This window comes from Dermacentor silvarum, chromosome 4, assembly GCF_013339745.2.
Source record: "Dermacentor silvarum isolate Dsil-2018 chromosome 4, BIME_Dsil_1.4, whole genome shotgun sequence".
NCBI classification, from domain to species: Eukaryota; Metazoa; Arthropoda; class Arachnida; order Ixodida; family Ixodidae; genus Dermacentor; species Dermacentor silvarum.
Window position 1 is genome coordinate 67,814,249 of NC_051157.2, and position 25,210 is coordinate 67,839,458.

Here is a 25,210-nt window from a genome sequence, read left to right on the forward strand (position 1 = left end):
ACAGTTTTCTTCCTCCTATTTTCCATCTTTTCTCAGCTTCTTCCTATCTTCTCTATGTTTCGATCCCCTCCTACCTGAGAGTAGGCAGTCCATGCGCCCCGCCCCTCCTGATAACAGATGCGAGCCTGCTCCTCCACTTATTTTCGTTTATGTTTGTATGTATATCTCTATGTATCCAAACAAAACATAGTTATAACCAGAGAGAAGGTTCGCACAGCCTGCTAAAATTTCTATTCTACCATCATTATCGCTCGGTTACCATTGAACGGCGAAAGGAGAACGCATATCCGAACTCAGAAGATCAAAGGAAAAGTACAAAGCAAGCGCAAAATGCCATATACGAGTCACCCAGCAGGCGAGTGCTTCAGCTGCGTGGCATAAAAAGCGAGGCGACCTAAACTATACACACATAGTCAACTCTCCAGTCGTTCACCACAAGAGCACGCATTCTCTCGCAATTTTTTCAGTCATCCCGTTCTCAGGCTGAGCCACGAAGCGTCACTTCATTGTTCCGTAGCGTTACTAAACACATCTTTTTGCCTCTGTGTTCTATCTAACAACATATTGCGCATCGAATGGATGAAACTTTTCGCACAATGCGCACTCTGCCGTCATAAAACCAGCTCGCTTGCTGCGTATGAACGCATAACCGCACACGAAAGAAGGCACCTAGAGCATCACGAAGGTTCGCTTTCCTGGAAGCAAAGCTTTCGGGGCATCCCCTCAAAAATTATTTTTTAAAAACGCGGCACATATTTCCTTCTTATGACAACGTTGCCGAGCTCTTCGCTGAAGAGCGTAGCGTAGAGTTTTTTTACTACTTTCGTTCAGTCTTTCTCATTTCTTATTTGCGCACATTTTTACCAACTTCTGTAATAGAGAGGAACATATAATGGCTTCGGGGACGGAGAAAGACCTGACACACAAAAAGAAAACTGAAGGGCACTTGTCAGCGGCCTGTTCCCATAACGCCCTGTTTACTCCGTCATAAGAATCCCTTTTCCTCCAACTTCTCCCTTGTATATGTCATTTACTTCCAGCCCAAATCGCAGAGCGCAGTGTAGGTCTTTTAGACTGCAAGTATATAGTTCCGAAGAAACGAATACCTGACGCAATTTCGCAGTTTTTTTTTTCTTTCGCTTTTCCATCTGGCACGCTGCCTGCATCCTAGGGATCCCCCGAAACCGCCGCAAAAATAATGGTCTGTATCTCTGTCGGCGTGCCCCCTAATGGGTGTTAAGAATTCGACGCGTATCCTCCTAGGACACGCTTTCCATGACCGAATGGCACGCACCCATCGGCAACAAACAGCGCAACAGTCGAAAAGCCTGCTGAAAATGTACTCAGCGGGAGATGCTGGTGCGGGCGCGTCACGCGTATACACGCTGTCGTTGTCGCTCGCGTATACCGTGCACGCACCCGTCTCCTTGCATGCGCGATGCGCCACGCGCACATCGAACGAGAACGCGCCGTACGCCTCTCTTCGTACCTCTCGAAGTTTTCGATATGGCTCCTTCTGCCTCTCAAAGAACGTAGCGCTGAAAAATACTCGTGAAAGAACAAAACGTTGGCCGTTTCTTTCACTCCTCTGTTTTCCCAGCCTTGTGTTCTTCTCCCTGGGGGCGACCGGTTTCCTATGAATCGTTCGGGGCTGTGGTATCGGACTTTCTAGTCACGTTAGGGCGTCTCCTTTTCTATGCGCGCACTGCGCTGCGGCGCCGCTACCCCGATGAACGAGAGAAATAGAAAACTGTAGTCGCGCCCGCAGCGTTTATATGGCTCACTCTCTCCTCGGCTTGTAATGGAACCTAGCTGTTCCCTCTCGTTTCGCTATTTCTTGGTGTATAGCAGTCCCGGCGGCTCCCCTTCCGACGAGATACGCGCGCTATTCTTTCTCGCAGTATCCCTGGGCTTCCATCTTTTTTGCTTTCCTTTAGTCCACCGTTAGTGCCAGTTCCTTCGCGACCATTATCTCTTCGCGAAGTCTTTAGTATCCGGGCTCTGTTTACGTCGCTTTTCGTTCGTTCCGCCGATAAGACCCAGCTCGCTGCTGCTCCCGCTTTTTTTTTTTTTGTGTGTGTGTGTGTGTGTGTGTGTGTATGTAGGCGAGGCACACTACGTTATGTTGCTGCTCAAACAGATCCCTCTCGCCTTACACCCCTCCCGACAGCCTTTATTCCCGGAACCTGTTTCTTTTTCCTCAACGTTAACGCTGTTTCATTCATGCACTCTTTTGCAAAGCCTTCTCACCTCCCTATATACTTCGTGTCCTTCTAAAAAAAAAAAAGAACGATGAAAAACGAAAATCGTACGCTTTCTAGATAATGTCGACGCGTTTTTCACGAGGCTCAAAGTTTTTATCCTGTGCTTCCTTCGTCTCCTCGCTTCATTGGTTCGCTGTTCACAGTTCTCGTGATTCCCGTGCCTCCGGGTTTTGTGCCTTACTATATATGCGCGCGCGTACACACACACACACCCGACAAAGACCTGTCATTCGTTGCGCTTTTGTATCGTTGTTGGGCTGGAACGAGTGCAGCGTGTTGCGAGGAAGGAAACGCACGAATGTTGCGCACCGTACACGGGGCCAGCCCGTCCCGCGTGTCGCGTGAAACCAGATCGATGACAACAAGCTCTCGGGGAATTCCGCTGTCCATATTGAAAAGCTGTCACGGCCATGCCGGTGCACGGGCGGCGGGTGTAATAAGGAAAGAAGCCGTAAGCCTTCAATTCGTAATTTTCTTTTTTTTTTTTTGTTTGAACCTAGCGTACTTGGGAATAAGGGCTTTATGGTTCAAGCGCTGTAAGCAAGAACGCGGCTTATTTTTGTTGAAACCAATATTTACCACCACGCTGGGTGTATAAGGATTGTATTCAGGTATTGTTAATGAGGACAACGGACAATGAGGACAACTCCAGGAAAGAACACTTACGCCCATATAATTCGCCACGGGGAACTCCCTGTTACCACTCTGGATGCGCGTCAGCTTCGACGCTGTTTGGTCTTGAACTCACGCAGATATTCTACTCGCCTGGAGTCTGCAAAAATAAAATAAAAATAAGAGACAAACGGTAACTGCAAACACAGTTTCACCCATACGTGCTCCGGGTAGAATCGGATAATATGCTCTCAGCCGTTCATGTACCTCGGGCACTAAGCATTACAACTACTGAAGGTTAATCGACCAAGTTGGTAGGGATCCTTGGTACGTAAAAGCAGACGTGTAAACACCGACACAAGTAGAACGGCAACATGGCATTTGCTGTAGCCCTTCTACTTCTCCACTGGCCAAATGGAGCACTGACCTACGAAGCACGCTTCCCTATACGAAGCAAGTTCATTTCAGGCAAAATTCGTAAAATGCGTGGCCGGATTTCTCTCGTACTTGACACTAAACCTTCTCTTGCAAGGTAATCCGATGTACGTCATGTGTCACGTGACTGACTCGCTAGTCTTGCATCTTGGTCCTACTTTTCTGTCTTTCTTTGTACAAGTATTTATTGGGGCATTTCTTCGCTTGTTTATTGCCAGTGCACGATTGTGTATTGTATGTGCCACCCTATGCATCTCTCTCACCATTGCTTTTTTACGGGAGACTTGTGCGATGTCTCTCCCCTTTCCCTTCTCTCACTTCCACGTGAAACATTTAAAAAAAGAAAAAAAACGAAAACTGCCAACACTGTTATATTTTTTCTCAGCCAGTAGCCATGGAGTTACTGTTCCTCCTAATCCTTTCGTTTCCATTTCCCTAGCGTCCGACTTTTCTCTTCTTCCCGTAAACAGTTTCGCTTACAACGTTTGTATTTGGCTCTTACCTCGGTTTGTACAAACCGGCCTCGACGGGTATTTCCTTATCGACTCGACCTATAGGGAGCTACACAGCACTGTACCTTAACAAAAATAAGAGATTGCGCTTCTGAAGCACTCGCTATGGATCCCAGAACAATAAATTGCATGAGAAATACGCTTTAACAGCTGTGCACATAAGTAGAGACGAAGATCTACAAAATTTTCGCTCACGCTGTAATCACTGTGTAGAGCCATTGAAGTGCAGAGAACACTCTATAGTCGAAGGGCTGCAATGTCATCCATTTTCTATAGTTGATGTGAGATGTCGTGTAGAGGAACATTCTAAAATACGGTGTCAGACGCAATCACAACGTAGAATAATATACTAGGGTGACTTGCGATCAAAAATGATTATGAGTGTAATAGGAGCTTAAAAATTGAATATAAAAAGATCCACCCTCTCGCTACACTGTTGAAGCTTACCACTTAATTGCAAAACACGTAACACTTTCCCGCGTCTTCCCACGTGCACTAATTGTTCAAATTACATCACACACAACATCGTTTCCACGCCCAGCTCACAACGTGAAAATGAATTTATGTGCCCTACGCAACTGCCATTTGCCATGGCCTACGGTATTCGTGAACGCGAGGGACATTTCCCTCGATCTTTTCTTTTTTTCGTCCCACTGCGACAGGTGGGGCCGCAATCTATAAACCGCCGGTGCGAGCAAGTATATTGTGTTTGTCCAAGGGCTCTGCCAACTTCTTAGCTTCCCACGCGTCCTGCAGCCAGCAGACAAATCGTAAGTTGGCACACGCACACGAAAAAACGCGTAAAGTTACATAAATAAGAAAGAATCGCCGAATGAATGCAGACACGGAGACCGAAAGAAAAAAAAGAAAAGGGCCAGAATGGTGACGAGGGCACGTACCACCACAAACGGTGATGGGGAAGCCAGCAATGACGACATTCATCTGCGACGAACACACGCGCCAGTACGAGAAGCCACGGCAACCCAGCGGCCACAAAGACGAGGGGGGGGGGGGTCAGAGCGGCCCACGGCCCCTGCCCGCAAGATTATTGCTCGCCGAGGCGCCGTGCGGGCTGCAGCAGTACGCACGGCCAAGGGTGGGCGCCAAGCGCCGGCTTCTGCCCGAGACCCGCGGAAAGGAAGCGGTTCGCCGAAATGGAATAAGAACTGCCGGCAGACCTTGCTGCCGCGCTTGGACAGTGCTTCTAGGCCTCGCTGATCCGAACAGCTTTCTTTGAGGGGGCTGCAGTGACCGAGGGATGCGCGAGGAAGACAGGCGAGCTGATCGCAATATTGCGGACCTTTCCTTGCTTCTTTGTTTGTTTTTTTTTCTGCGGGTATTCGTTGTTTGCCGTATAGATGCAATTCTCAACCACCCGCCCTTTTTCCTTACGTCTCCTCGGCTTCTTATATAGATCAGTTTGCGCGGCTGCTGTTTTTGCTGACCTTGGTGTCGCGAACGGCCGCGTATAGTTCCTCTCTTTCTTGCTCGTCAATTTCTTTATTGATCTTTTTTTTTACGGATCCTTGTGTAAATTAAGGCGTGAAGCAATTGCCCTGGCCGTATGCTGCTGGGATGTTTATTGCTGGGCAAAGATTGCTTGTTCGATTTTTGCTTCAAACGTAGGGCTAGGGGGAAAAGAATTTCAAGCACCGTTATACATGTTATTGTATTCGTTGTCACTGACGCCGATTCGGCCAAAAAGAGATGAGAAATGCTCACTTATAAACGTTTCTTTAGTATTCGCATTACGTTCTATCCAAGCTATCAAAAGTTATTCACTCGGAGAAGAAGAAATTGTGTGAACCTATAGGGTTGCCTTGGTTCAATTCGGCAGCATTAAATCAACGTCTATAACGGCAAGTGTTAGCTTTCATTATTATGAATGAAGTTTGTTACCGCAAACAATGGCTTCTATGGAACTACATTTAGAGGGAGGATCGGTTAGTGCTGTTAGAGCTAGCAAATGCCAAGCCCAATATAAACCCTTAGTTAAACGCTCATAAATAATCAATCTCGTTATTTCGTCCACCAAGACTTCACAAGTGTTAGCTACACGAACATTCAAAATTTGGAAATCGAACCACGACCTCTCGGTCCGCGACGATTCGCCGAGCGTTTAACCCATGCCACAAAATGCAGAGAGAAGCCTTATATATCTAACACTTCCGTTACCCGCGCTCTTGCTCGGGGCGGTGCCGCCGCCCGCAGAAAGAGAAACTGCATTATGACACTAACGCGCACCGACAGTGAACGCTTCGGTGGTCTCAGCAAACAATAAGAATTGAACAATAAGAATTGTCAATAATAAGAATTGTCAATAAGAATAAGTCAAACAATAAGAATTGAAAGATGAAATCTTGCGTTAAAGTTTCGCGCCTTTGTAGAAATATTCTTAATCTTCTGGTTTTGCTGCTTTTTTTAACACGAAAGTGCTTTATGCCGGGGTCCACCAAGACTTCACTGACGTATTTCCGTCACGGAAATACGTCACACGAACATACACGAACATAATACAAAGAAAGAAACCAGAAGAAAAAGTTCCACAAACATGCAAAATTTGGAAATCGAACCCACGACCTCTCGGTCCGCGACGATAGATCGCCGAGCGTTTAACCCATTGCGCCACAAACGCATTTGCAGAGAGCTACACAGACGCGCCTTATATATCTAACACTCCTCCGTGTACCCGCGCTCTTGCTCGGGGCGGTGCCGCCGCCTACGAGCAGAAAAGAGAAGTACTGCATTATGACACTAACGCGCACCGACAGTGAACGCTTCGGTGGTCTCAGCACTACGACGCCTCGATGTCAGCATTCGAAGGGACGCTGGCATCAAGAAGCACTACCAACGCGTTCTCGCAGAAGCACTACTAGGTGGCGTTCACCGTACTCAGCACAGCGGAGCGTGGCCTCCGCAATTAGCTCTGAAAATGTTTCTGAAGTTGATCGCGGAGGCTGCAATTACGACGCGCTGTACGCGCTGATTTGACTCGGTGACGATTCAGTTACGTGCTTTGTCTTGCGCGTTGTATTAGTGTGTCAGTTACGTGCTTCGTCTTTCGCGTTGTGCTAGCGTGTGCAGCGTAGTGCAGCTTCCATATGCACGACGGTTGCTCATGGTCATCGACGTTGGTAGTCGTGATGGAGGAGACGTGCCACCAGGCGTCAGCGTGGGTGCATCAACGCCTAAGGGCGCTTTAGCCACAAAACACCAATAGACATTATATATCAATGTGCAATAAACATTACACTACTTCTGTGAAGACACTTCTGGTTTTGCTGCTTTTTTTTCTTCCTGCCTCTCTCTTTTCCTCCTCCTTATCTCTCATCCGTAAGCTCTTCCACCGAAAGAAACCAGGAAAATGATCAAGGCCGACTTACAGCGCTGAGCGTTTCCCCTCTTAGCCTTCCCCTATATGTTTCGAGATATTTATTTAGGCAACACTTCTTGCCAACGATCGCTCAACTTTTGAGGAAGAAGAAGAATTACCTATGAAACATTCGGTGCAACACATCGCACTTTTCGTTGGAATACAACAAAAGAACAGGCAATAAAGCCAAAGAAAGCATAAGGGAAGCTAATTGTTATGTTTTATTGAAACGTAGAAACATTTAGGTAAAACGAAAAGAAAGTGGACGATAGTATCAACTTGCCGCAGGTGGGGACCAAATCCATGTGGGTTCATTGTCTGTCACCTCGTATGACTGTGAAAATCAAACAATTGAGCTCCTCGGAATCCCTTATTCTTTCCACTCACTTTTCGGTGGATATATTTCTCGCTCCCTAGTTAACCTAGACAAACACGTAATTGCACCAATAACGTTAAGGTTTTTTTTTCTTTTTTCTTTTTTTTACAGGAACACTGTGCCTTCCCATGCTGGATCTCTAAAGACGCATGCCCTTACGGCCACGAAGTTCAGAACACGCAGGAGCGGTATCTCACTTAGATATGCATATTCGTAAGGAGCTGCGAGAAGATTCGCACGCAGAAATGGTCTCCTGCAAAGTTTTGCGAGGCTTTTAAAATGGAGTCCAGATACAGTCAGCGCGCCTATCACGTGGGCTATATAGCAGACAGTTTCAACATTGCGTATACACGTATGCTACGGCTGCTCGGTGGATTCATTCAACGTACGTTAGACGGGCTCGCCTCAAAAGTTTCTTTCAGAGTTCCAAACTGCACTCAGTGCGCAGACGTGGCCCGCATATGCGCACCGCTTCGCGTCGTTACCTCGTGGCAAACTGAGAAGTCTTCGGTAGGCGGGCCGTCACCACCATTCGCGACGGAACTTGCGTTTCCGAGCAGCTCTTTCCATTTGTTCCATCGCCTTCGAAGACGGCCAACACCACGTTCGCTGACGCTCTATTCTTATTTTTTTTATTATTTTCTATTCGCCTTTGGCGTCATAGACCCCAACCACTCTGCGCGAGAAAGATAAAGAACGTACTACAAGTTCTCTCCGAGACTTCCTTCTTCGGTGATCGCGTTCTTTCTTTCCATAATTTCTTTTTTTTTTTCGTATATGAGTTGGTCTTCGAAAGCAAAAGCTGCATGATTCGAGTTCGTACGTTCTCACATTCTCACTCCCTCTTTTCTTTTTTCCCCGCTCGGTAGGCTCAGCAGTTATCATCATACTTTAAGAAACGACCGCGGTGCGATGCTGCCCAAGAATAACCCTCCCCCTTCTCTCTCTCTCTCTCTTCTTTTTCTTTTTTTCCCAGCGAACTCAACGAACCCGTTCACCCGTCTAATGTTTTCTCGCGCATCGATTTTGCAATTACAAAGGGCTCTCTCGTTTCGTCGGTGTCTTATTGTTTTCCAATTCCATTGACGTTTGCCGTCAGCTCAAAGAAAGGATTATCACCGACAGCTCCCCCTTTTATCTTGGCCACTACGCGTTCCTATCTTCTTTTTTTTCTTCGCTTTCTTTCATTTCGGGCCCCACATTCTCTGCTTCATTATGATTATTTACACACATTTGATGGCTCAGTTATTCGACAGCTCCCCCTTTTATCTTGGCCACTACGCGTTCCTATCTTCTTTTTTTTCTCTGCTTTCTTTCATTTCGGGCCCCACATTCTCTGCTTCATTATGATTATTTACACACATTTGATGGCTCAGTTATTCTTCGCTGTAACAAATACACCTCGTTAGATAGCAACAGTTAACGTTATTGTGTCGATCTGGGTTTGTCTCAGCAACGCCGGTCTTTCAATCCTTTCTAGGGAAAAGTTAGTCAATGAATTAGCTATATAATAAGCCTTTATTTACACCTGCTTTCAGAGATAGCTTGTTGTGAATTTCTTCACACTTTATAGTCCAGCCATCGCCTGCAAGCGAATATTAAGTGAACTGTGTTTTACCGTGTGTTGCATACAGGGAACAGGGGCGATCTTATATGTTCAATTTTAAATAGGAAGTATTTATAATATTTTGTTGCACAAACTATGGCCGCCGTTTTTCTATGAGTGCTCCTGCGCGGCTTACTCGTACACGGATGCGCAGATGTCTATTAAAAGGTAATTTGCTCTAATCGACTTGTTAAATAAACCACTTGCAGATATGGGCCGTGTGATTGTCTTGGTTGACGTCATTATTACCACTAATTAATTATTTACCCGAACAAGGGTATAAAAATTACAATGTAAAGTAGCAATCGCCTTTCATGTTGAAATTTAGTGCTTAAGCCTAATTTTTACTTATTACCTCACCTCGTTGTTTTATTCTTTCTTCTCTCTGTAAAACCCTATATACTGGAGTATGCTATCATGATAAGTTTTTCAGAGGAAGAGGCGGTTTGTTAAGCGACATACATCACCTAATAAAAAAATCGTACATAACCTCCACTTCACCTCCTGACTTGAGCCAATGCTGCCAACAAAGTTGTCGTGACAGCCGCAACAAGCAGCATAAATGTTGATGTGGGGAAGAGAAATATAGCGTTTAACATTTACGAAATGTCATTACGAGCGACTTGATTCCATCCGATGGAAACGAAGGCTTATCCGCTACACGACCTTCATAATAACACTTTTATTTCGAAGCAGCTGAAACTGTAGGGTATACGAGCCAGTGATGAGAGAGCGTGTGCTACCCACAAACGCGGCTGTCCCGATAATACACGGCGTACCTTCTTCTTGCATTTTGGTACATACCTTCTTCAACGACGGCTAATGCGGCGCCCCAGGAACTAACCAGCTCGAATTGCCGGCGCGAAACTTTTTCCGCGTTCGAATGGCTCCGCGCAAATTATCGCGCCTCGTTTTTGACGCGCATTTTGATAGCGCAATCGTGGCGCGGCTTTTCGCCCCCACCGCCTCGTCGTCGATGCTATTACGAAAAGGGCAGCGCGGACGGGTGCCATATTCCCTGTAAAAAAACACATTATCCAGGTTTCGTGCGCAGCATGTTTTTTTTTTTTTCTTGTTCTTGTTCAAGTTACACTTTTCCAGAGGTCTGTTCCGCGTTTCATGCAAGCGCGATGGGGCGCGACGTTAATACCGAATGCAGCGACTCCACGCCTCTCTTTCTTCTCTCTCTCTCTCTCTCTCTCTACGAACCTCTGTTCAGGCCCAGCGGGCCTGTTCTGAGCGTATCTCTCTATTCGCGGCAAGCGCTGCATTGCATCCCTATAGCATAACCACGTACAAACTGGAAAGCCCGGACGTTTCGTGGAGGGCGCGTCCAATCATATCCTCGGAACGCGCCTGCACGTTGTGCCGCGAGTGTGTGCGTGTGTGCGTACGCGCTTTCGTTATCTGGCTGAGCCGCACATGAGCGACGGCGCAAAGCTGCAGGCCGCGCTCCGCTGTTCTCGACGACGAGTGAGCGCGCCGCTGCGATTTCAATATTTAACGCCCCGGCGTAGCAGGCCGCTTCGCGGGACTTGGAAGCACGTACGCGCGCTGCCTCGAATCACTGCACTGACGCGGCCTGTTGAAAACCACCGCCCCGTACACGTGCGCTTTGAAAAGTTAGCACGAGTAAAGTGGTGACGTGAGAAAACCGCTGCCTCTAAACATCAATCCCAAGAGAAAGCACAAACGTGACAGCGTCACGGCTTCGCAACACGTTTGTAGGTTGCGGAGTCGGTGCCCGCTCATGAAATGTCTAAAAAGAGCTTGCCTCGAGCCTGTTACTCTTGCAATATCACGAATTAATAGAAAAGCACTGCTCATTTGCATTTTTCAGATCGCCTCAAATAAAAAAAAAGCGTTGTGCTTAAACGTTAATGTACAACACCTGCGTGCAACTCACGATATAACGGATATCTTGAGCGCAGTAATATTTACATTAAACTTCGCATTTAAAAGAATTATACGACCGGGAAATAGAGTTCCTGCCTGAGCCTGGATAGCCTCGTTGAGTTGCATTTTCTTCTTTCTGCCATGCAGTCGTTAAAAAAAAAAAAAAACTACCACACTCTTCGCGATCGTCGTTAGTTTTAAAGTGAAGTTTTCTTTGCGAACGCTCTCAGACTTTCCTGGCCATGGCTGCTGGATGCTGTTGCTATCTTGCCTATAAGCTCGCCTTAAAAAAAGTTCGAATTACGTGCCTGAGGTAGGATCCAGTAAAGCAGCCCGGTGCTCTAACCAGTTAGGCCGTAATCGCCCGTTTATTTCTAGCGCTCCAACGCCAGCTAGCTCTTTGAGGTGATCTTCGCGTGAGTCACAATACGTAGCAAGGATTGGTGAGAGAACATGGGCGAACACGAGCATATGCAAAGGGGGCTGTCGGTTGTGAAGTTTGTAACGTCCATGGTGTGGTTTGGGTGAGGGCATAGGCTATGATATTGCACTGGCATTGAAATGACACAGCAACTAACCCAGCTTTCAGCACTTTTTACACATTTAAACAAAGCTTCGCTATGTGTATATCCCAACAAGGTGCGTTGGATCCGCAGTAACATTTTTAAAAGTCGTTTGTTTGGTACTTACCCGTTTTGTTGTATGCACTAAATTGGGGATCCCCAATATATTCGTTTATCTCATTCTGTGTGATAGCGGGGTTGGTGTATGGTTGGTGAGCATGAGGTTTAATATGCGAAGTAATGGTAGAAGGAGTAGAGAAAGAGAGAAGGCAGGGATGTTAACCAGAAATGCGTCTGGTTGGCTACCCTACTCTGGGGGACGGAAGAGGAATAGAGAGATAGAGAGAGGAGGGGAGAAAGGACACGGTGAGCTCACGCACGCACGCTGAGGGCTTAGCAAGTCCAAGTCGTTCACATAGGCCAGTCGCCCTCAAGAAAGACAAAAGTGCCTTCACCGCTTTGTGGGCCGACGAGCGATGGGGACGGTCTTCAAGTAGCACCTGCACGGACAACGGCCGATCGTCCAGTCGTCGCAATGTGTTCGATTATGTTTGTCATTCCGAGTGAAATCGATCGCAGTGACACAATAAATGTTCGATGTTCTCTTCGCTGCCACAGACGTCGCACGGAGCACTTTCGGTCATTCCAATCAAAGCACAGTACGCCTTCGGAAAGCCACTCCCAACCACAGCCGGTATGGAAGCGATGCCTCACGTCAGTGAATCCCGGGCGGAGGTCTGAGTTGGAGCGAAGGGTTCAGTTAGTGTAGCCTAGTGCGCCTTATATTTGGGGTGTTCCACTCTGTTAAAGAGAGCTTGCGTGCCAGGTGAAGAAACTGCCTTGCAGCGTTTGGCCTGGTACGAGGAATGGAAACGCTGTGTTGGTCTTGCTCGGGCAGCTGTGTCTGCGTGATCATTTCCACTGATTCCGCAATGGCCAGGGAGCCAGCGGAAAATAATTTCGTGGCCTTTCTGTTTGACGTCGTTTTGAAGTTTGACAATTTCGTACGTTAGCTGTTCGTGAGATCCACGTCGGAGAACTGACTGCATACTGTGTAAATCCGGTCTCGAGTCGTAAAACACGGCCCATATACCAGCACTCTCTGCGTCAATAAACTGAAGTGCACAGCGCAGAGCCGTGAGTTCTGCAGCCGTAGACGTGGTGACATGTCACGTCTTGTGCAATGTAATGAAAATATGGGTGAGTCATGTAGGTACGGAAAACAATCGCTAATCTGTGTGGGAAATTATAAATATAACGCAACGAAACTAGGTGTTTAGAAATATTATGTGGCCTCAATTTTCTTTTGCTGATCACTTTACCAAATATATGGCACAAACTCCTACGTCTTCCAAGACATTAATTTATTGCGCGGGAACGGTTTGCTGAGAGATACGTTTGCGCCATGTGCTTGTTCAAAAGTTGCATCGAGTATGTACTGCTGCTTGCCGCATCTAGTGCTCCTCCCTATTTGATTGATTTTCATGGCTCGCTTTTACCAAAAAAAGAAAGAAAGAAACCCCTCCCCTATGCTCCATGCAGAATATCCTCAGCAGCTGTCAATACACACATAGGGATGACATGATTTCAAAATTTGATTTGATTTGAACTCTACTGATTTCGAAATTTTATAAAAGCTTCTCCCATAGACACGTACTACACGCGGTTAACTTGGATGCTGAACAACAAAGAAGCCCAGCGAAAGAACTTCGCTTCCACTGAATCGGCTCGGCAGTGGAGCGAGGCCTGCATTTCGCATCCCATTCGGGGCATGAGCGTCGTGCGCACGCGCACAAGCGTACCCGATGAACCCGCGTACCCGCTGAAACCGTGTACTCACTGAACCCGCGTACCCGCTGAACCCGCTTATACCCGTGATCGACGCTCTTCCGAGCTAAACGTCATGGAGGGTTCTTTAGCTGTGAGCACCGTCTTAGGATACACCGCTCTTAGAAGAACCGCCAGAACGTTTAGATACAAACTGTCCAATGTTCCGAGCATGGCGTGCAATGAATTGAAAATCTAACGCATAGTTAGGGCGACAAATAAAACATGAATTAGCGTTTCTATTTTATAGGTAATAACCCCCTGTCTCGTGCCAAATTAGGCAAGCTCGCGATAAGCGAAGGCGTAGAAATGTGTGCATGCGTGCGCGCTAGAATCCAAAGGAGTAACATACTTGTGTGTTTCATTCTTTTAAACATCTCGTTTAAAACATCTCGTCAACCACGTGCACATCTATACCGATGGTTCGACTACGTCGTCCAGTTCTGGTGGTGCGGTGGTTATACCAACGCGAGGAATAACACTGTGGTTCAAGACATCGCATGTCACGACCTCAATGGCGGCAGAACTAACGCACATCACACCAAGAAGAGATCAGCGTTCCAATTCCACTTTCGAGGACAGACACCGCAAGGCAGCTTCGACACCTGGCACGCAGTCTTTCACTGACCGAGTGGAACTCGCCAAACTTACGACTTACACGACTGCATCAATTAAACCCCTCACTGCAACTCCGACCTCCATTCGGACTTCCTCGACGTGAAGCTTAGCTTCTCTGTCGCCTTTGGTTAGCAGTTGCCTTCACAAAGGCATACTATACATTAATTGGAGTGACCGACAGTGCAGCATGCTAGGCCTGCGGCACCGACGAAACTATTGACCACCTGCTGTGCCACTGCCCACGATATCCCCAAGAAAGACAAGAACTTGCTAACGCACTAAAAAAACTAGACAATCGGACGCTTTCCGTGCAGATGCTGCTGGAACACCGCCCCCATCGCTCGTCGGCCCATAAAGCGGTGAAGGCACTTTTGTGCTTCTTGACGACGACGGGCTTGTGTCAACGTCTGTGGCTATTAGTGCACTAACACACGCGTCAGCGAACTAACCGCTCATTTCCCTTCTTTCCTTTCCTCCTCTCCCTCCCTGTCATCTTTGTGTTTCCTCTTCCCATTCCCCCGGTGTAGGGTAGCCAACCGGACGTTATTCTGGTTAACCTCCCTGCCTTCTGCCTTTCTCTTGCTTCCTTCCTTCCTTCCTAAACATCTCGTACAACATCCGGCGCCTTGCAGCATGGTCGCCTTGTTTCCACGACCTTCCTCGCCTTCCCCGCAAGTCTGCGTGCGTACTGTTGTGCACGCTTGTGTATGTGCACTTGCGTGCACTAGCGGGTGTTCTCGCTCTTGCAAACTCGGTGGCTTAGGAGAAACTAGCGCTCCCAAAGTTATGATCCCTTGCAGCTGAGTGAGAGTGCTTTGTTTGTGTATTGATCTTGAATCGACCCCCATGGGTACGCTGGAGGATATTGCGGCCAGGCCTCGAAGAAAACGCCTCCGGTCGTCCGAAAACGCTTGTACAGGCGTGTTTTCAAGCGGAGAAGAATATATAAAAAAAGAATACTTGCCAGGAACGAGAATGAAGCTGGGCAGTTTGCTACGATAAAAACGGAACACCTCTCCACCTTGCGTTTGCTCAGCCTGAGACAAGCACATCAGATAAGCGAGCCTGAGTAGAGAAGTCGAGAGAAAGCGAGTTTTCTGCGTGATATAAACTGGAAGCTATTTTAGAAAACTATAAATATATGCCTTGTGCAATGGCAGACACAAGGCGCCTGGCGGCTAGTTTCATGCGGCAAACTAAAATCTTTGCTGTGCCGTTGTTGTGAAAATGTTGCGTGATACGCTTCCTCTCTTTCAACTTTCAATCACCATCATCGGGATTGCTTGTCCAGATCTGGCTCGTAGCTGCCAAAAGTAGATGCATGCGAAACTTATTTCTGCAATGGGTTTCCAGTCCACTTAAAGCGTTGGCGGTTGCATTCACTGCAGCTAGGAAGAGAGGAAGCGGCGGTGAGTATTGGAGAATATTGTGCAAGAAAGCTTGCGCCGATATAGACGGATGTGCTTGCGTGACGTTTGATGGAGCCGTGTGTCGAATGCGTCCGGATACGAGTTGCCGAAGGAGCGTTACGCATATAACCTGAGGAAAGTGAAGTACGGCTTTTCTGTATTTCGTAAGCAAACTTGCTGAACGTCCGTTCCAAACTCGCACTTTCCCGAGCTGCAACTTTCGAGTTTTCTATGAAACATAAGCGTAAACATCTTGAGCTGTTTTAAGTTTAAAGGTTTCTATTCCTGCCATGAACTATTTGTGGAAGCATATCTTGTACCACGGTCGTATATAGCACTACAAAGAAAAACTATGTTAACTAGCTTGCAACCAACCTACGCATGTTGTTGTAAAAATTAAATAGAGTACTCTAACGTTGTTGTTTTTTTTTTCCATTAAGATGAGGTTGGAGGGGAATCTAAACTTTCCTTTCGAGACTTCTTATTTTCAGCGGGTCTGTTAAGACGCCACAATGCGCATTCAAAAGAATGCTGGACGGCTTGCCTGAAACTCATGTGGTTTTGCGCTTTGTGAACTGCGACGTCTGTTCGTTTTAAACATGACTAGCTAGACTTTCAAGTGGTACAGGATCACAAGATTGATCGCTCCAATGTTCTAAATGCTGGTCGACTCACCTTCATTAAAATATGTGCAGTTTGTGCCTGACACGATGGATTATAGTTGCTCTGTTGCTGAGCACACAATTGTGCTTTCGAGAACCGGTAACTCCAACACACTTTCTGGGCACATTTGTCTGGGCAGATTTCATGGCACAAAAAAAAAAAATTACAGCAGCACTCATCTCACGATGACTGTCGACAGCAATGCGAATAGCAATCGAGCAATGTTGCGACAGAAAATATTCCTGACGTCCTGCCTATTTAACACGTGTAGTCGTAATGCTGAGACTTTCGTTAATTAAGCAATACGCTACATACTCCGATATCGTCACACTTTTCCATGGCACTCGCTGGCCAAGCTCGCCCATGAGCACGGAGGCATTATGACTGCATGACGCTGACACATTCACGGTGGACTGAGGAAGGAGGAATGATATCGATTAAACCACAAAGGCGTGTATAACGACGACGGCATGAAGACAATTACATGTCGATTCTTAAATTGTGACGATAGTATAACAACCACAACACGACTACGTGAGCACAATAAAATGACGACATTGGTGTGATGAGATAAAGAATCGACAATGACGATAATCGCACGACCAAGACACCATAACGACGACGGTATGATAAGGGATGCATGATAGCGTCTGTGTGAGAACGATGCAATGACGACAAAGGCATCAAACTATGGCATAGTCACGAGTGAATGACAGCATGATTACGATAGAATGATGAAAGAGGAATGACGTCGATAGATTGACGATGGTGGTGAGACGAAGACGGCATGACGGCAATAGGATGAACATACTGACGTGATGACGATGGTGAAACGACAGCGTGGCTACGAAGGCATGACGACAGCGGTGTGACTACGATGCAGTGTCGACGGTGGCAAGACAACGTCACGAGGTCAATGGGATGACGACGAGTGTATGATGACAATGACACGACGATGACTGTATTACGAGGAGAAGGAGGAGGAAAAAAAAGAAGGAAAGGCAGGGACGTCAACCAGACGCATGTCCGGTTTGTTGCCCTACACGGGGCAAGTGGTTAAAGGGATGAAAAGAAAGGGGATATAGGGAAGAAGACTGTGTCACGAAATCTGTGTGACGACGATGGCCTGAAGACGACGGCATGACGAAAGTCGGAAGACGTAGCTGAACGAACGATGATGGACGGCTTGGCATGGAGGTATTTATCATCTAGAAATGCATTGAGAGCTGGCATTCAACACAAGTTCGTCGATCACATGCGCCAGTGCTTCAAGACAGGAGATGCTGTTTATCACGGAGCATCTAAATGCATTTTACTCGCGATGGCAAATTATACTCAGTTTTTCCGCGGGTTCATGAAGGCTCTTGCCCCAAGCCGATTTATGTCTTATATGCTTCGGAGATGTGTAATGCGCTAGTTTAACATGAAAGGTTAAGGAAGGACGGGAAGGTTAGCCAGACGTACGTCCGGTTTCTTGCCCTGGGCACTTGAAGGAAGCTTACGGTGGGTGTGAAGGGGGGATAGATAGATAGATAGATAGATAGATAGATAGATAGATAGATAGATAGATAGATAGATAGATAGATAGATAGATAGATAGATAGATAGATAGATAGATAGATAGATAGATAGATAGATAGATAGATAGATAGATAGATAGATAGATAGATAGATAGATAGATAGATAGATAGATAGATAGATAGATAGATAGATAGATAGATAGATAGATAGATAGATAGATAGCACAGCGTCACTGTGCACAAAAGTGACCTGAATGTGCTGTTGCAAGTCCGCTCTGTCATAATTTTTCGAGGAGCCTTTAGTTCATGCAGCTGTCAGAAACAACCTCTCTTTAATGTGGGTATTTATACAAACTTATGCATTTTTATTGATATTGAATTTTTATTCTCTCCAACGATAAATTGGCATTGTTGTTCTAGGATAGCGAAAGTTGCTACCATGCCCTGTTTATTTTGGTGTGATTTTATCGAAAACTTACTTCGCTCGGTGTAGGTCGGTATAAATAGGGTCCAACTTAAGAGGTTTCAAGCAGTCTTCGGCCGGGTGCTTCGTTTCACCTTTAACCAAAGAAATGCAACTCTACTTAAAGCATTACTAAAAATAAAGCATGACTTAAAGCATGACTAAGATGTAATAATAATAATAATAATAATAATAATAATAATAATAATAATAATAATAATAATAAGAAGAAGAAGAAGAAGAAGAAGAAGAAGAACACTTTAGCACGCCCGAACGCTATCACCTACACGAATAAAAAAGACAAAACAACACCAACGACCGCAAGCCACAGCGCATAAAATCACCCGCATTGTTTTGACCACTAGTTCATACAAATAGCAAAATCTTTTAATGCAATGAAAGCTGTATTTTCAGGGCCACGAACTCACCGATTTACACAACCGCACTGGGGGTAAGGTATGATTAACTAATTATAATGAATAACTAACTTCCTTCTGTATATTTGCATAAAATTTCTATTATTTCTATTACTTGCAATAACTTTAAATGTGCAATTCAGACCTAACGATCACTTGGTTATATATATATATATATATATATATATATATATATATATATATATATTAATCTCTGCTCTCCTCTTCTGTACACGCAGCGAGGGCCGCTCGTGAAGAACGTCATGGTCCCGTGTTCATCCGAGCGCCCCCTGGCCGAGTGGAGTTCCTCAACTCGTCCCAGACTGTGGTGCCATGTGACGTGCAGGGCGTGCCTCGGCCCGACGTCTGGTGGTGGCGCGTCGGTTCCCAGGGTCCCGCACCGGACATTCCGGGTCTACGTCATGTGCGTGTGCAGGACGGTGCGCTTGTCTTCTCACCCTTCCGCGCCGAGGACTTTCGCCAGGACATCCACGCCGCAGTGTACCGATGTGGCGCGCGCAACAGCGTCGGCTCTGTCGTTAGCGGTGACGTCCACGTCAGGGCAGGTAAGTGCACCCTTCCCACGAAACGGCAAGCATTAAACAATAACACGCAAGCCTCGATGAACCAAGTCAGTAAACCGGAAACCTTCCTTGAAGTCTACAAGTGTGGCTTTTTGGGCTAGTTAGTTAGATACATCAGAGGTGGTCATAGCGCTAGAAGACACGGACAAGAACGAGAGAACAGGACGAGCGCTAACTTTCAAATGAGTGTTCATTTCGAGAAAGAACCGTATTTATAGGCTCGCATACAAAAAGACCCAATCATCGCACATGAAAACAGGCCGCATCCAGGAACGCAAATTCATTTGTAGTCAGAGCAACTGAAGGGGAGCTGATGCAGCTATCACCAGCCCTGGCTATCAGAGTGGCTTGAACAACCTCTCGCGTAACTTTTATCTACATTTCTATACAAAACCGAACACTTCTTGAACAAGGGTTTGCACCCACAATCACTGCAATGCACAGAAACATGACCATCTCGGTATCGGCTCAATTTTTGTTTCTGTTCTCTTAACATATGATTCAGGCACCTCCCAGTCTGCCCAATGTAAACTTTAGCGCACGATAACGGAAGGTGATGCGCAACATTCTTTACGCACGACACAAGAGGGGGGCTGATGATTCTCCAGTAAAGGAGAATCATCAGTCCGCTGTCGTACAGCGGCGTCGTTGTAGGCCGCTGTGCGACAGCGGCCTACAACGACGCCGCGAATGCTGCGAAATCGTTCCAGTAATAGCTGTCGCCAGCATAGCTTTTTACGGTGCCTAGCTTTCTACTCTTCATTATCTTATTACTTGTGTCTCTTGCGCTAAAATAGCTAAGAAAAGTGCTTAACTAATGTGCCCTCAATCTATCTTAGCTCCATATATAGCAATGCTCTCTCCACAACGTGCAATCTCAAGTAAAAAGTTGAAAACTTTAAAGTGCGATATGAAAGCCTGCAAAACATGCTCAGTGCGTGAATGTATTCGCGTACGTCGCCAGCTGGCATCAAACACCTGCTCAAGACGTAAGCGCTCTGTTGAAAGTGCGCGTAGAACAAAGATATGTGGAGAAGCCATCGTCACCAGTTTATGACAAGTCCACATTTTTGAGCTCCCAGAGAGAGAGGGAGAGAGACGGTTGAAACGGAGCGAAGAAAATTAGCCGCTTCCTTTTCGCAAGGGTGAGCAAAGAAATCAGATTTCATGGTTCGCCGCGGCTCTATGAAGCGTAAGTCAAAACAGGGGCACTGAATTTACTTTTTTATGTTACAAAAACTCCTAAACTGCTTCTTTTTTTTCTCTTATAACGCCATTCTAAATTCTTGCTTTGTTCTATTTGCTGTTAACACTGCGCTCGTTAAAACAGACCTTTGGCTATCGTTGCTCTCGCTAAGGCCAGGGGTGTTTTGCCGCAGGATAAAAGGATGCGGGCGATCTTTCACATTTGCACACTAAATTACGTCCCGTCGCCAGTGCTCAGCCACCCGGGAGATGACAATTTTTCAAACCGCCGCGTGTTTTTTTAATATTTTTCGTTAGCGAAAACAAGAAAGTACTGTCGCTGTCTAGTTCTTGACAGGTCGTGACAGCTAATGAAAACAAAGGCCCTCAGACCGGAGGGCAGCCTAGCTTATTGCAAAGAATAATTAAAAAGCTAAACGTCATGCTATCTCTGTGACGCTTAACAGCGATCGCGCAAAAATGAGGAACGACAGGAGTATCATTCATTCATTTATTAAGTTTACCCTTCAATCAACATGAATAAATATAGAACAAACCCAGTCAAAATACGCTGAAAACACGTTCGATAATTGTTTGAAGTCGTTTACGGCAGACCAGGCCACCACTACCATGTCCTGCTAAACTTTTCTTGGTGCACACGCATATAGAGTATTTTTTTTTACTTAATTATTTCGCTTTAAGCCCTTTCACCAGCACCGGGTAGCCAGCTGGTCTACACAGGCTAACCTCCCTGTCTTTCTCGTTCCTTCCTTCCTTTCTTCTTTCGTTCTTTCTTCCTTTCTGTCCATCTTTCTCAGTGACTAGGTCTAGATTTCTCTGTGCCCAGGCCAGATTTTAATGCTGCGACTCTGCATCCGTGCGCCGTTGTTTGAAAACTCTACTTTGATGTTTTTGGCATTGGTGTTTTAACATGACACGCTTGCTAAAATTCCATGGGTATGCCACTATTATTTTTTTTACATTATGCTGCAATGTCCTTTCCGCAAGAACGTTTATGCATCGTTCGCCACTTGTATCACTCTTTTTCTCGCTCTCACTTTGCCATTCTTGAATAGGTTCCGCACATTAGCACAATCGGCATTTATTGCACCAGGTATTTTTCTGTTGCCTGATTTGGTGACGGTTTAGTTACCCTGGATTCGTTTCGCCCTGAGTCTAGAGCTCGGACGTCGCCACGCCACGGTTACTGCAGGATTCGACCTGCTGGTTCTACTAGCAATAAGATTAAGACGGAAAAGTGCACCTGATTGATGCAAAATGCACGTTAAATGTAATTTACTATTTACTTCGCTCGACGTTTTGACCCGTTGATACACACATTGTACGAAACACGCTACTCTTTCTGTTCAACTCACCCTATTATAATATGTCGGATTACGTTTACTGTACTCACATGATATGCAAACTATATGGGTTGGAAAGCCTTGGAGCGTTTTAAACACTTCGGATTCGATCCAGTGCAGACCCCAGTGCATATTTGGAGCTAGGAAGTCCAAACGACATGTAAAGCGCTATACACTTCAGGGTTAGCATATATTGCATCCATCCTCGGCCATGTCGAGTTCTTGAGCTGAAAAGAAAGCATTGGGCGTGGCGCGTTCATAGGCTTGGCACGTTTATGTCAGAGGTTCAGTTGCTCTTTATCACTTGAAATGTGTCACTTGCATGATGTTTCCTCTCTTTAGTTTGTGCGTCAAAATTTGTGCAACGATTCTAGTAGTACGAACGACAAACGAGAAGCCGATCCACAATACACGTTGAAGCGCCAAAAGCGGCAATGAAAATTGGCTTGAAAAAAAAAATGCTTGGAGGCAGGATAAACAGACTGCAGATGAGGATAAGCATTGTCGCTAAGATAAGGTGACCAAGGTGCAAATACGCATAGGTCAACAATGTGACGAGCGCTGCGTTTGTCATGTGCCAGCCTGCTTTCCGACCGAAGGCTGGGAGAAAGACCTTTTCCAGCTTTCCATGGACTGCATGCAAGGGACGGCGGCTTATTCCAGATGGGTCAGAAGGTTTTGCACAGAGGGGTTGGAGAAGCCCGGAAACCGTTAACATTAATTACTTCCTTGATCCCCTGTCAGAAATTTCGGGAGCATACTTTATGTTATTGTTCTTGCTATGATGTTATGATACTACAATGTCGATATTTTTGTCGTATAATTCAAAGGTGGCTAGCAACAAATACTAAGCGAAAAGAAATTTGCTGTGTGGAGCTTGTCTTGTCCCGGGTGGTTGCCCTGCCTGCAATGTCCCCGCGAATTTTCTTTTTTTCTTTTTTTGGCTGAACTACACTTAAGTGCTGCTAGCACACTTTAATTATTAGAGGCACAACTGCAGAGAAGGGCGTCCGTACATGAAAAGCATGCCGTATACCGGGTAGTTTGGTGTCTGCCGTAGCAGACCCGGTAGGAATTTCAATACGCACCCCCATTTCTGTTCTCTTTTCTGAGTTCTTTCTCAGTAACAGCTTCTTTGTCTGTTGCATTCAACTGTAAATGTTGTTTCTACAGTAATTATCTTGCAGGAACACACAGGAAGCTTATGGTGGGTTCCGAAAAGTTCTGCTTATGACTGGCACAATTTGTTACTGGCTGGCTCACGCGAAAGTGTACTCTGGCTCTTCGTTGAGCGGACGTCTTCCTTTCCGGTGGCCTCGCGACTGCCAAAGGCTTTTTACTTTTCTTTAGTCTCTTGTCGCTGCCCTTTCGCACATTAAATCAAAGCAGCATGTTTTCCGCGGGCTTGACATCAAAACAAACTTTCTGCGTTCTCTCTTGTCCTCTCTTAAGGTTCTATCGTCGAAGTGTCACGACCACATTGCAGGTGAATATTGGAGGGCAACATTTTATCTCAACAATCAGTATCGCAGCTTTTAGAATGGCGGGATCTCATTTCTAATATATGGGGTTACCTTCGTTCAAAATGCCCCCCTTACGTACGGTAGCCGTTATAGATTGTGCGTCTAGAGTCAGGTTCGGCATTTTGCACCATCCTCAGCGTCCGTACTTTATGTATTTCAAAACATTACTACAATATTCAAAGACTGTTCCGAAGAACGATGACATAAGAACTCTAAATTCTTTTAATGTTTAATTAATTCTTTTCTTTGTCATTGGCTCACACGAAGTGGGACCCCTACCATCGGACGGATCAGCCATCTCGGCCGTAGCGTTCAATGAATGAATAGAATCGTAATCATAAGCATAGCATGAAAAGCGACCCTACTAAATGCGGCTCCATGTACGATTTTCTATTTATTTTGCACGAGCATATGTTATACAAACTGCCCTTTCCGCAGGAAACGAAAGGCCGTGGTTCATCATAAAGTAGAGAGAAAAAAAAAGTCTGCTCCTCGAGAAGTTCTACACCTAAACTTCCAGAGCAGCGGCGGCGATAAACTTTACACACACAGGAAAACCGTGGAGGGACGGACTAACACCTCATACTCGCCAAACCCGGCAGCACACACGCGCGACTATTTTCTCCCTCAGCTACGAACGGAAGCCGTACGTCGGGACATCTTCCACTCGAGCCCCTTCGCAACAGCGCGACGTGTCTTGACCCACGAGCTACCGAAGAAAACACTATACGCCCCGCCCGCCTGTTGGGCCGCCTTGAAGGAAACCAGAGGAATAAGAAACATTTTGCGAGGACGGCGCACGACGCAGAGGCCGTTAGTCGTTCACACTTGGGAGCGCGGACTCTCATATTCCCCCGCCTGCCAGAACCATCTGCCGGAGGACATTAAAGACTGCAAACTGCTTAGCCAAGAAGAGAAGTGGGGCAAGGCCAATGGTCTCGAAGAAGGACGAGGCGCGCGAGAGTTGCTCTCTGCGACAGAATAACTAATGGGCCCGCAGGGGTGAAAGCGAGGGAGTGTAGAACAGACCCCGGTGCTGGGGGGCGCCGTATAACCCGGCGCTTCGCATTTCGGACTTCTTGCTTGGTTCCAGCCGCGCGAAAATTTTTCAATGTAGTGCGTTCAAGAAAAGCGAGAAGAACTGGCAAAGAGCGTGCCTCGACAGAGGAATCATCTATTTGTTTTCTGTGCGTTTTTTTTCTCTCTCTACTTCTTCTTCATCTTTTTCTTATTGCCAAACGCGGCACACTACGCTTGAGTGTCCGAAGCACACTGCCTCGGACAAGGCGCACCGGCGTCGCGCAGTACGCTCGTGGAGCAAAACGCTTTGCGTTCGCACGCTTGACAAATAGTGAGCCTGCTAGCTGGGCTCGCTCATGCCCGCATAATCCTCGCATCGCGAAGAGCTTCCCGGCGATTACACAAAAGAACGATTTACTTTGTCTCCACCCCTTCCCTTCCATTTTCGTATGGGCGAAAGGTTTAGAAAAGCGTGCGAGTACGAAGAATCGCCCCTGCCAACGTTGCCGTTTGTTAATTACCCGTGCCTTCGCAACTTTCTCGCGCAGAGAGCGCAGATGTCGGGTCGAGAAGAGGTTTTAAATGCGCCCCGGTCGCATAAACGGTGGCCTCAGGAATTATTCATGACCCGCGTGTCAGGAACCGTAATCGCTGCTTTCTCTTAAGAGAGCCTTGTGCTGAACAGCGTTACCTGCTCATGCGCTTATTTTATCGGAAGCTTCTTGGATCTCTGCTATTACAAACAAAGCAACTAGGGAAACGAAATCGACTCAGAATGCGATCAAATTTTCTGATTACGCGTCGAACACACGTGTAATTTTTATCTAACGCAGTTATACTTTCGGAGACGATTTGGAAACTCATTGTTTCTCACATACTTTTAGTATCGTTAAAGCTAATAATAATTAAAATAGCAGTGACAATGCAATAAGGCCTATAACGATTTTTATCAAGGTTTATACTGGCCGCATATGCAAAAG

At 46.3% G+C, this 25,210-nt stretch overlaps 1 protein-coding gene across 1 annotated transcript in view; it reads left to right on the forward strand.

Annotated features, from left to right (window-relative positions):
• Positions 1-25,210, forward strand: part of LOC119450192 (Down syndrome cell adhesion molecule) — a 370,685-nt gene that overhangs the window by 81,752 nt on the left and 263,723 nt on the right. The window contains exon 2 of the mRNA XM_037713569.2: positions 18,794-19,120. Within this exon, the coding sequence (XP_037569497.2) occupies positions 18,794-19,120 (327 nt within the window). The remainder of the gene's footprint in view (positions 1-18,793; positions 19,121-25,210) is intronic.